Below are 12790 nucleotides of genomic sequence, written 5' to 3'. Positions count from 1 at the left end.
GTACATTTTGGACTCAGCACAGAGAATTATCCTTTTTTTTTTCTTAGCCGAACATTGTTGATCATGAATAAAGACACAGGCGAGACACGGTTGTCACGTCCCGGCTGGAGCAGATTACCGGAGGTCGTTATCATGTATCGTCTTTGCATGTTCTTTGTCACCATGCGGTAGAACAAATCGTCAGCCCTTATTTGGCTCTTTAATCTGACATCGCCGATGTGACTCAGTGGGTTATTCTCGTTTTGCAAACACGGTCTTCGGAGGGCCGTTGAGGACAGTCGCTTAAAGCCCCAGTTCCATTCGTCAAAGCTTGTCTGTTCTTGTTCACAGGTTGGCGGGTAGGCTCGTCACCGTTTCACCATGCCTCTCTTGAGAATACTTTGTACGCTGAATCCCAAATGCCACCGGCCATCTGCCAATTATACACAGTGCGTACAGTGGAATATTCTGTTCAACATAACAAGCGTAGCATACCAAGGACTCAAAACGTGTTTTATCGACAGATTGAGCCCGTACTTGAGATTTGCATGTCTGTGTCGCTTTCTCCATGTGTGATCTGTCGTTTGCTCTTCCATATAGCTCTGTGATAGTGTCAATTGAGAGTGAGCATAGATTTCTTTGCAGAACCTTGTACTGCAGTATACTGTACGACTTGCCATTATATGGAATGGCCCACTGTTCTCATTTAAAAACTTATAACAAGCCTCTTTTTTTCATTTTTAAATTATTTCAACACTCCTATGGAATGTTTGAGACAGTTCTTTGATTGACAGTATGTTTCTCTTTTGCTCCCACCTACCTGCATGTTAGAACTGAGTTGAGCCTTTACTGCCATTGGCTTAATTTTTATTGACAGATGTACTCATTGGGAAATTTGCATCTTGGTCATGAGAGCAGCATCATTGCGATAATTATTATTCCTTGTTGAGGCTCCTGAATGAGCTGGAGCATTCCTCTACAGACTTTGGATGAAAGGTGGAATATGCCAACTTTACCTTCTTCAGTCAACCAAACTTGCATGTTTTTGGATTGTGGAAGGAAACTGGACAACCTGTAAACTCTACACTTTATAAAAATATGATACAGAGAGATGCAGTGATGATGGAATATCAATAGGATAGCCAATTGTAAAAAAAATATTTGAGCGTGACAGTTCTAGTTATTAATAATGAATGATATTCATTCATGTGAAAACATTGTTCATGTTAACAATTTCTCACAATAATAGGGAAACATAATTAGCAATATACACCGCTCTATTTCGATAAATCTCTCCCATTGTTTACATTTTCAAATGATCACTTACACGACATTCCAAGAAAGTCACAATGCCCCATCACTGGTTAACTATTGTTGGAGCAGGCCTGCTGGCTACTCTTGTGGTCTTTGCGGGCAACGTGGTGCCCACGGACACCATGTTGGTGACCCCTGCCCTAAATCGTCCATAACTGTTGATGTAAGTGTGACTGATTGTTTGTCTGTATCTGCTCTGCGACCGGTTGATGACCAATCCATGTGTAACTTGCCTCTTGTCCCAAGTCAGCTGCGATGGTCCTGATAAGGGCAACCACAAGAAAATGGATGGATGGCTGGATGGCAGTATGGTTGGTTGGAATGCATGGTGAACCCCTGCTATTAACAGGGGATGAGGAACGAACCCAAATGTGATGAGCAAACATTTGTGAATTCATTCATTCATTCATTTCAAGCCATTCATTAGGTATCCATCCATCCATCCATTTTCTGAACCGCTTAATCCTCACCAGGGTCGCGGGGGTGCTGGAGCCTATCTCAGCCGTCTTTGGGCAGTAGGCGGGGGACACCCTGAACCGGTTGCCAGCCAATCGCAGGGCACACAGAGACGAACAACCACCCACGCTCACATTCACACCTAGGGACAATTTAGAGCGTCCAATCAGCCTGCCATGCATGTTTTTGGAATGTGGGAGGAAACCGGAGCACCCGGAGAAAACCCACGCAGGCCCGGGGAGAACATGCAAACTCCACACAGGGAGGCCGGAGCATGGAATCGAACCCGGTACCTCTGCACTGTGAAGCCGACGTGCTAACCACTGGACTAATTCATTAGGTAATGGCTTGAAATAATCTTTTCATTTTTGGCATTTCCCAGACAGCTTTTCCAAACGTTGAGGAGAAAATATTAGAAATAATGACATGATGTTCGTTCATCAATAAAGCTGACGTTTTGTTTCAAAATATAAAAACTTTCACGATCAGTAACTACTCTATATACACCATATAAGGGAGCTACTCAAAGTTCACATGCTGTATATTTACCAAATTGTAAAACAATAGCGCGGCTATTGTCTTGGAAACCTGTAAGGAACCACAAACTGTGTCATGAACAAATTAACCGCTTTAGTCACATGTTTTCAGTTGAACGCTGACATTCTCACTGTTTCTTCCCTTTCCAGTCAAGTACATGCGAGAGGCTACCCCGTACGTCAAAAAGGGCTCACCTGTGTCAGAGATCGGATGGGAAACCCCCCCGCCTGAGTCGCCGCGTTTCGGCGGCACTCCTGTCATCACCTCCTCTTCCTCCACGGAGACTCGAAGCCCTCCTCCTCGAAGCCCTCCTCCTCTTCAGCCCTCCCTGTCCCTGCAGGGCAACAGAAGATGCATTCCACTTAAAATGTGTTACGTAACCCGAGCCATGACCACAGCCGATCCAGACAACAGGTAGTTGACTCATCTATCCTTTTTGCTCTTTGTAGAATTTCTTGCCTCGTGTGCCGAATGTCATTTTCCCCCCAGTTATGAACTCTTCCTCTAGGTCGGTCATCTGACTCTTATCATACCAGGAAGAAAATGCAATATTTGGTGTCTTAGCCCGAAATGTCCTTCTTTCTTAATAGAGGCCAGAACATTCTATGAGTTTTTACAGTTGCAAATGTTCCACAAGCATTGTCTGGAATTTATTAGCATAAATAAGAATGAGAATGAATCAAGCATTGACCAAATTGAAGGTTGGCTCTTCGTAGGGAACCTAAGTATACTGCTGTGCGTTTTAGCATAATTTAGATTGATTTATTTGATTAATTTATTTTATTTTTTTGTTACGAGCCAACAATTGAGGTACAAGCAAGTTTTGCATCCACTGCTGCTCGAGTAAGTTAAAGAATAAATAAAAATACCAATGTGGAGAAAGCGAGCAATCTATTTACAATGATCTATGTGTAGCACACAAAAAAAATCTTTTATCCCTCAATATCATAGCTCTTCTGTCTCGTTAGTGCAATTCTGAAGTCATTTGAAAATGTTCTAAATTACCTTCAAAGCACTTCATGGCATGACACCAAAATATACTGGATGTATATGTGATTTCATTTGTTTGCTGAATTGCTTGAAAGGTGCGATATAAATCAAATTATTATTATCAATCTTATTCAATTACCCTCAATCCCCAGTTAATGGTGATAAATTCCTACAATTTTGATGGAAAGTTTCCACATTGGAATAATTAAAAAATTCCTCTCCCCTAACTTCCCATGGAAATTTACCGGGCATTGAAGACACCTTTGCAATCCGTCCCATTAAGGACCGTGATATGTCAGATGCATATACTGTACATAGCTATTCTCATGTTAGTATTTCGTAGCAGGAACTGTGACATCAGATTGTGGTGCGTGTAACATTCAGTATTGCTGCAAAATGCTGCACGAAGGAGACTTGTGGTTTAAAACAAGAGGAATCTAAATGTGACACACCGCTTTTCAATCAGTCATTTAATTGTTGGTCAGCTGTTGTTTTGGAGTCTCTTTAATGTCTTCACTTGCTTCTTAACAAATTACCTCATCTGTATTCATGTTCTTCATAAATACATGAAAAAGATGTGAAACGTTTGCACCAGATGTCACGACGAAGTCTTGATGACACTCTCAGCTGTACTTGAGCAATGCTCACATTTGGCTTACACCATCTGAGAGCATAATAGTGGTTGAACATTCACTGGGTTGGCACGATTCTCCACTTCACCGCTCTCTATCTTATACAAGAATTCGGGGTCAATATCCCAACTCGTAATCTCGTGCGCCAACGTGACTACGGTATTTGTCCAGTAACAGAGCTGTTGCTTTTGCAGTTTGATGAAACAAGGACACATTGACAGACAAAGTCTATTATAACAGCAGGACACAAATTCATTGTGACTGTCACAGGAGTGACTGCAATCTGTTAGGCACAGATGGGCTAAAGAAAATAGATATGTCAACACACAATTAAAAAAAAAATGACACACTGTATGTTTTCAACATCCACTTATTCGTATTATGATATGGTAGTGGTGTGATTATTTACTGTACAGTCAGGGATTGCGCAGATTTTATAAAATAGGAAACTGATCTTTTTCATTAAATTACACTTGTGTGTCAAGGGTGTATTCATGAGTTCTTACTTTGGGGGGGGGGCAGTTGCGTGTCACGGCTTGGTGATAGAAATCTTATTTTTAGCCTTGTGGATCTAAGATTTAATGTCTTTTCTTGAGTGTCATTTTCAGTAGTTGCAGGTGCAAAAGTTAAGTATTAAAAAAATACATCTCTTTTCTCCCCTTCCCCCATTATTTATTTCTATTAACTAGGACAGCAACCCATTGTGCTCTTGTAGGTCCCATTTCACATGACGTTAAATAGCCATTACAGTGAGCCCTCGTGAATTTTGGAAGGTATATCTGAGAGCATTAAATTCAGTGTAACAAAGATCACTTTCAAACCCGAAGTTTCGCTCAGGTCTGAATTATTTATATATCTATCTATTTTTAACCTCAAGTAACAACACCTGGAGTGGATATACAGTACAGTGCATGTGGTGTCCGACTTGCAGATGCATTACATTCACTCGGGATTTTCCAGGTGTCCTGTGTCAGGTGTGTGTGTGGTGGAGGGGGGGGGGGGGGGGGTTGGAAGAAAGAAAGCCTGTTTGTGCAAACCACAAGCGAGTAGTTTCACTCCACCACCCACGGGAGCACCTCGACAGATCTCTATTGAGTTTGGAAATAGTTGGTGGTAAACACCCGAGAAAAGGAATGCGGTTGTACTCATCCTGGGCAGTGTTGAGGATGAAACTAAATATTTCCTCCCAGTTTGCTTCCAGCTCGTCATTGTTGCTGTAAGCACAATATCTTCATAATGTTTCGTTTTGATTTGTTTCCTTTCACGGCAGGGTGTTTAGTGCTTGACATACGTGTTGGACTGGCATAGCTGGGGGGTGTGACGTAATCAGGTTTTCTCACTTTAACTCAACAATCCCACATTTTTATGCTTCATACATATATGAAGCTGTGTATTATGGTTGCATTAATCACCACTTGTATATTGGGAAATACCTTTGACCTCCTACGCTTCTTGAGATAATTCGTCAACAGGATTTAACGGGCATGATGTTAACAATCCGCGACAGAACCCCATTTTAAAATGCACATTCACTCAGCACACGATCAAAGAGCTGCTCGCTGAGGCCCAGGAGCATTCTATAGATACGCGTCTATGGAGGACAGAAATACTCCCTTATGGTAAAAGGAGATTAGTTCAGGAAATTTTGAGAGAAATGCCTATTTGTTTGAAATGGCCCGCAGAGGTTTTTCAAGTATGGCAACTTCACTGCCTTTTAACCAGGATCAGAGAAGTTAAGACTGAAACTTAAAACAAGATTTTTTTTTGGCCTGTGGCTTTCAGCTAGAAAGAAAAAAAAGGGGGCGGGAGAAAGAATCAGAGACTGTCTGTAATTTGACTTCCTTACCTCTTTTGCTAAAATTATTTTGTCCAGACAAGTGGAGTTGCACTCCCCCGATGCCAGGCACACCGTGGTACTGCGGTGTCCAGACCAATCATCAGCCCTCACTTGGTTCTCTGCGATGCATACCGTCACATCCACACTGACACAGGTCTGTCGCACAGTTGCACCACAGCTACAGCATACTCCTCATGATAACATGCTGTACCTATACATACAACATTTGAATGTAGACGTACTGAATGATCACGTCATCTCTTGACAGCAAGCACTAGCTGAGGTGATTCATCACACAACCAGGTCAGGGGTTGCTGGCAGCAAGGAGATTCGACACCTGGGATGGCTGGCAGGCAAGGTGAGGAGCAAATGTGTATCCTGATCACGGAAGGAATAAAAATCATACGTGTCACTGCATTTGATGACCCAAATGCCTCACTTTGCACTCTCTTAGGGTTGAGGTGGAGAGTTTAGATAGTTAAGATTCATGTTACAAACCTAAAAGCGGGAACATGAAGATGTGCAAGCGCCAAGTGTTTTAAGTGGTGTTTGGTTGCCCTCCCCACCCCACACACACACTGACAGAATCATTATGAATATCCTCGTGTGTACAGCAAGCTTCCAGTTACGTGAAACTCTCCTTAATGACTGCATCTGTTGAATTATATCCCAACATTTACAATATTTTCTGATCAAATTCCAACCATTATTTTTAATTAGCGACAAATTGTCATCATGTGACCCTTGATCCTGTAAAATCCTCCCATGTGGCTCAGACAGATCTTCAAAAGGCAGCTTAGGATTCCCTAGCTGGGTTGCAGATCAAGTCTTTCTATGGGAATAGTTATGAATGTGAAATGCCAAGCTGCATATGGTATGGATATGGGCGCTTTGAATGTAAAGGATTAACTCTGTGGCTTGTGAAGGAAAATCAAGTGGGGTTTCTTTGAGAGGTGGGGGTTGTGCGGGAAAAGCAAATGTCTCAATCATGTACCTATGCACCAGCACCAGAAATAAATTTGCATTTCAATCACACCTCCCGGATGGACAACATTTCTCTGGCATTCCGATTCGGTGATTGACTTGCGAAAGAAGGGAAAAACAAAACACGTTAGGTCTGCATATAAACACAGTTATACAGATTTATGTATTCCATACACATTACTTCTCTGTTTGTTTGAGTTTGTGCTTGAGCAACTTTGGGAAGAAAACATTTTCAGTACTTTGCGCATTCACTGACATTTTTAAAATGCACGTTAGCTTTAGTGGATGGCTGCACAGATAAAGACAATTTTCCAGTGCTTAAAAATGATGGAATAAGCTCTTTTCATTTTATTTTATTGTTTGTTTGTTTTTTGTTTTTTTACGTCAGATAACCAAAGAGTTGTCATGAATTAAATGACAGTATGCCATCATCCATCCAACTTGGGTACAAAACACTTTTCCCGTATAGGGTCACGGTGAGCTAGAGTCCATCAACGCTGACCTTGCGCAAAAAGTAAACTACACACTGGTCTTGTCGCCAGTCAGATATGGGCACATTGGGAGAGTCACCTTTTCACACTCACATTTACATCTTCACTGGTTGGGAACTGAACCACTAGACTCTCTGTGACCTGTATGTAACGCCACAGTTGTGGAATTATCGGAATAACAAATCAAGTGAGATCTTGTCCCGGAACATCCTTGCACGTATTGCAAAGCTCCTATCATAAAAGTTAAGGGAAGGTGGGGGAATTTACATGGCTGTCCATAAGCTATCATTCCGAAGTCTGGCATATATTACCAAAAAAAAAAAAGATTGAATGGACAGTTTACTCAAGAATGGGGCATGAGTTCGCCAATAATGCATTCACTTTAATCTCTTGACATACCGTATTTTTCGCAATATCAGGCACTTCGGAGTATAAGGCGCACCATCAATGTATAGCCTATTTTAAAACTGTTTTATAATGCGCATAGAATAGAAGCTATAACAGTGGCTGTGTTTGCGGCATGCATGCAATAGATGGTGCTATGCTAAAGGGAATACAATACAATACAGCCTTATTTATATAGCGCTTTCACAACCGCTGCGGCTGTAATAAAGCGCTTTACAGAACATTTAAAATACTACATCAAAGAAATCAGAATGTTGATCCATGTACAAGGCGCATCAGATTATAAGGCACATTGTCGGCTTTTAAGAAAATGGAATGCTTTTAGGTGTGCCTTATAGTGCGGAAAATACGGTAACTCAAGCCTATGCAAAAGTTGATATTGAAGAACACACGCAATTTGCTGTTGATTCCAATTAGGATTGTTCAGACTGTTGGAGGTCAACACTCTCAACCGAGTTGCGTTTCATGTGTTGCATAGCAAAGCGAAAGCGAGAAGCAGTGCTGGAAGCCTTTGCTGGTGGTGGTGACGGAGAAAGACCTTCTGCTCTATGACAGCCTGCCTCGGAGCAAGGAGGCCTGGCACAGTCCCGCACACACATATCCTCTTCTTGCAACACGGTGGGTCCATCCTTACAGCAACACAATTGAAACATGTTTCGTGAGATTCCACTGTATAAAAGCAGTTGTAGGTCAAAGATCTATACTATACAAGATTGAACACTCGAAAGGTGCTTGGGTTTTTGAAAAGTTCTGTGTACAGTATTATTAAAAATTCTGGTCCTCTCTTTTGTGTCAAACAGCATAGTTTTACTATTTAGTATGCAGCATCTATTTGGGTGGAAAATATGAGCTTTGGGAGTCGCACATCTTTGCTGGGCCTAGCATTCTGTACACTTTGTTCAGAAAAGCGTTTTCAGGCTCATAACATTTAACCGTCTTGAATGTGTGACGTATAACTCGATGATAATGTCACCTGTTTATAAAGCTTTTACTTTTAGACTCATTTTTATCCATTGTCATATAAAAACAGCTCAGGAAGACTCCATCAATGTCATGTTCACGAAATGTAAGAACATACATCGCCAACTGTATCTCTTGTTTGTTAAAAAAGAAAATAAAGATTCACTCACTCAGTTAAGGAGCGTTCCTATGTAAGCAGAAACACAGCCTGCCAATCTTTGATGACTAAGATCATTTGAGCCTGGAACAAATTGAGTCACTTGACATTATTTCTAGTGAGAAATCTGATTGAAATGAGAACAACTTGGAAGTCAGATAATGTCTTTGCAGATTATTCTACCGTGTATTCAAATGTGAGTTTTTGTGTTCCTCCAGTCTGGTGCACTCTGGGCCTGACATGAGTTCTCCTTACTCGGGCACAGAGCTCTTTTTCGCCACTCGAACCGGCACTCGCCTTGGAATCGAGACTCATCTTTTCCGGGCTGAAACAAGCAAGGATTTATCCCTGTGGACTCGACAAATAGTCAATGGCTGCCACGCATCCGCCGAGATGATCAAAGAAGTCAGTACTAGTGAGTACGGCTACATCACACTGACACTGACATAAATGTTGATAAACAGTGGTACCTTGACTTGACTTGAAGCTTAATTCATTCCATGACTAATTGCGTACCGAGCGCAATTTAGCTGTATATCAAGTCCATTTTCCAGATTGGGAATAATTCAAATGGCAGGAATCAAAATGATGAAACATTACAAAATGTCTATAATAAAAACAAATGCATTGTGCTGTAAAATAGAACTGATGGTTTATCCATTTTCTGAACCGCTTAGCCTCACCAAAAAAAAAAAAATGTTAGGAAATTGGGGCACTTGTAAGTCAAGGTACATCTGTATATTAAAAACAAAAGCTTCCCTAAAATCAATGTCACATGAAACGTACTGTATCCTCTGTGAACCAAGAGAAAAATGCATGAGGCTGGCGTACGTAGAAGTACGAGGATGGAATAAATCATGCTGCCCAGGTCTCTGCGCTAGATCTTGCGACGCTTCTTCGGTGTACAGTGCCTGAAGCGCTGCGAGATTAAAATAACATCTTAAACCAAGCTCATGAAGCAGAATGTCAACACAAATTCTCACAGAAGGTAGAAGGGAGCCATATGGGAGACGTTTGCAAACTATTTATAGACGCGAGCGGTATTTTTCTGTGTTTTTGTAATTGTGTATTCACTGTCAAGGGAATTCCAAGCGAACCCCCTCCCCTCTCCTTTTTCCTCCCTGTACAAAATGTCCTGGGAACTGCACGTCTCCCGTGGGTGACCATGACCACCCCCACTACTCCCCCTCACCGGCCCTAACTCATCACACAGTGCCAACTTTCACTTTTCCCTCTTGTATCCAGCAGCGAAGTCTGCCTGACGCCAGCTTCACATCCCGTCAATGTCATCATTTGTCACAGCCAAGCTTTTCGACATTGTCTTTGAGTCACTTGTACAACACAGTGTTCAGTCGGGTGTGCAGTTGGCACATTTAGAGGCCTAAAGGGGTAGTATCGTAAATCATATTGTGTGTCGATTGTAAATCAGATTGTGTGTCATGCTTAGTTGTGGGAAAATTTGACTTATTCATCCTTTTTTAGCACCATGACCAAATGTTGTCTAGACAGAAGGACATAACCTTTGTAGCAGTCTTACAACCGACAGGCGATTTATTTTTCTGTATATTTTTCTTAACCTGCTTTTATTGAGTTTTGTTGGATCACACAAGGACACTAGGGGCAAAGGTCACCCAAAATCGCAGATAATTTTTGTATGCGGGAAATAAAGGCAGAACAAACATCTGCATATTCAAGCTTTTTCAAATGGTCAGATTTTTTTCAAAGCTGTATGGCTAATAGTGCATTTTTTTAAAAATGCCATTTTCTCAGAATGGAAGTTAAGAATTACCATAATTTACCTGCGGTGACACCTTAGAGTGCAGAACAGCGTGGTTCGAAAATCATTAGTGCGGAACGGACAGCTAATGTCATTTTCAAGATTAAACAGCAGAAAAAATAGGTGTATCTATGCATTACATTAAATCCTCTACTTATCTCAAAAGTCACTTCACTCTTCACTTTGACCGTTTTTCTCATTCTTTTAGCCACCAACAACAAGTGTAGCAAAGGTCTCTGGTCGATGGATAGAGTTTCTCTTTGAACCTGCAACCACAATATAATGATGATGTTGTCATGCTTTTCATCTTCTTTCGTAGTGACATTACATTGTTTTGTAGTTCAACACTGAAAAAAAATAAAATAAAACATCCATTATCTGAAACTTTTTATCCTGTGAGAGTCGCAGGTTTGCTGGAGCCTGTCCCAGCTGTCTTCGAGCAGTAGATGGGGGACACCCTGAACTGGTTGCCAGCCAATCACAGGGCACACAGACAAACCATCATCTGTGCTCACACTCGCACTTAAAGACAATTGAGAGTGTGCCATTAACCTGCCATTCATGTTTTTGGAATGCGGGACAAAGCTAGAGGCCCAGGATAAAACCCATGCAGATCCGGGGAGAACATGCAAACTCCACCCTCCGGAAGGCCGGGAATTAAGTCCATGGCCTCTGCACTGCTCACCAGTGGTGTACCGTGCTGCCTGGGAGGGAAAAAAACAGCCCTTTAAATTGACTTAAATAGAACAGAAATAGGTTCCTCATTTCAATCATGTGAAACAAATGTATATGCTCAAAATAATTACATTCTAAGGGTTTTTATTTATTTATTTTTATAATGTAGTAGAGAAGGAAAAACATTCATATTCCAAAGTGCGCCTGGCACATGCCACCCATATTCTATATTACAGTATATGTCGTGTTCCAAACACTGCACTTTATAAATTATACAGAAACATTTTACAATTTATTTAATGGTTCTTCTTCAAGCTTTTCAAGGCATATTGCTTGACCTTCTTATCATATAAATGCGTGTGCTTTTGTTTTGCACTACTTTGATGGATTTGATGCAAAGATCCAATTGTGTGCACGGATCTGCATTAGAAATACTAACTTTGTCAGTCATTTTCGCGAAACATGGTAACCTTTCATAAGTATTTTAAGAGGAATAGTTGTCGGAATTTATATTCCCTACTGGGGTAAGAAGGCGAATAAATAAATCAGGGGAAGCGCATTGTAACAATACGTGCTCAGGCGGCACAGGATAGCACACTAGGTTATGGCCCCATCAAATAAAATTGGAATATATTATCCTGTTGATTATTGAAATGAGTAAGCGAGAAATCGAGCACCGCCCAACCCTCCCGTTTTTTCTTTTTTTTTTCTTTTTTTTAAACAGGGGAAAATGTCCATTCGATAGGAACACTTCTGCACACACCACATTGCGTTGATCAAACCTGATGTTTGAACATGATACCAACTTCTAAATAAAGGACATTCAAATATTGCTTTTCAACGGTCTGGTGTTGTTCACATCCACAAGTGCCTTTTTTTGCCATTCATAGCTGCTCCAGCGTACATGAAAAAAAAAGGTCCATCGGTGACTTTCATGCTCGCCTGGTCCTTATTTATTTTTCTTACGCATTTCCCACAATAATTAGATCACAGTTAGCTATGCAAAGCTAAGCTCCTTGTTACTTCTTCTAATATGCGTTGTCAAGGGATGACTATTATGTTTTCAATTTACTCAGCCTTATTTTTCTGACATTCACTTATTTTATACTTGCATGGCAGTTAAGAAATGCTCAAATGTGACTTAAGACATTGCCTGTCAAGTTTAAGGTTCTATGTTGGGTTGACCAGATCATTTCTTGTAAGCCTGTCATCAATGGGGAGAACTGGAGCCTAAATCAGCTGACTTTGGCCGAGAAACGGGGTACACTTTTGACTGGTCGCCAGTCCATCACAGAGCACATCTAGACAGGCAACCATGAACTTTTATGACATGTCCATCCATCCATTTTCCGAACTGCTTTATCCTCACTTGGGTCGCAGGAAGAGGCATGCTGGAGCCTATCCCAGCAGTCTCCAGGCAGCAGGTGGGGAACAGGTTGCCAGCCAATCGCAGGGCACACATAGACAAGCAACCATTCGCGCTCACACTCACACCACGGGACAATTTAGAGTGTTCAATCAGCCTGCAATTGATGTTTTTGGAATGTGTGAGGAAACCAGAGTACCCAGAAAAAAAAAAAAACACAGGCACGGGGG

The 12790-nt window shown here is 41.4% G+C and overlaps 1 protein-coding gene across 2 annotated transcripts in view; it reads left to right on the top strand.

Annotated features, from left to right (window-relative positions):
* sntb1 (syntrophin, basic 1) overlaps window positions 1-12790 on the top strand; it is a 36086-nt gene that overhangs the window by 13823 nt on the left and 9473 nt on the right. Inside the window, exons 2-6 of one of the 2 annotated variants that reach the window (XM_052065755.1) lie at window positions 2436-2700; window positions 5782-5899; window positions 6014-6103; window positions 8104-8243; window positions 8961-9157. In XM_052065755.1, the coding sequence (XP_051921715.1) occupies window positions 2436-2700; window positions 5782-5899; window positions 6014-6103; window positions 8104-8243; window positions 8961-9157 (810 nt within the window). The remainder of the gene's footprint in view (window positions 1-2435; window positions 2701-5781; window positions 5900-6013; window positions 6104-8103; window positions 8244-8960; window positions 9158-12790) is intronic. The other variant, XM_052065756.1, reaches the window with a different exon arrangement.

Source organism: Hippocampus zosterae, chromosome 5 (genome assembly GCF_025434085.1).
Source record: "Hippocampus zosterae strain Florida chromosome 5, ASM2543408v3, whole genome shotgun sequence".
Taxonomy (NCBI): domain Eukaryota; kingdom Metazoa; phylum Chordata; class Actinopteri; order Syngnathiformes; family Syngnathidae; genus Hippocampus; species Hippocampus zosterae.
This window is presented reverse-complemented; position numbering and strand designations above follow the sequence as displayed.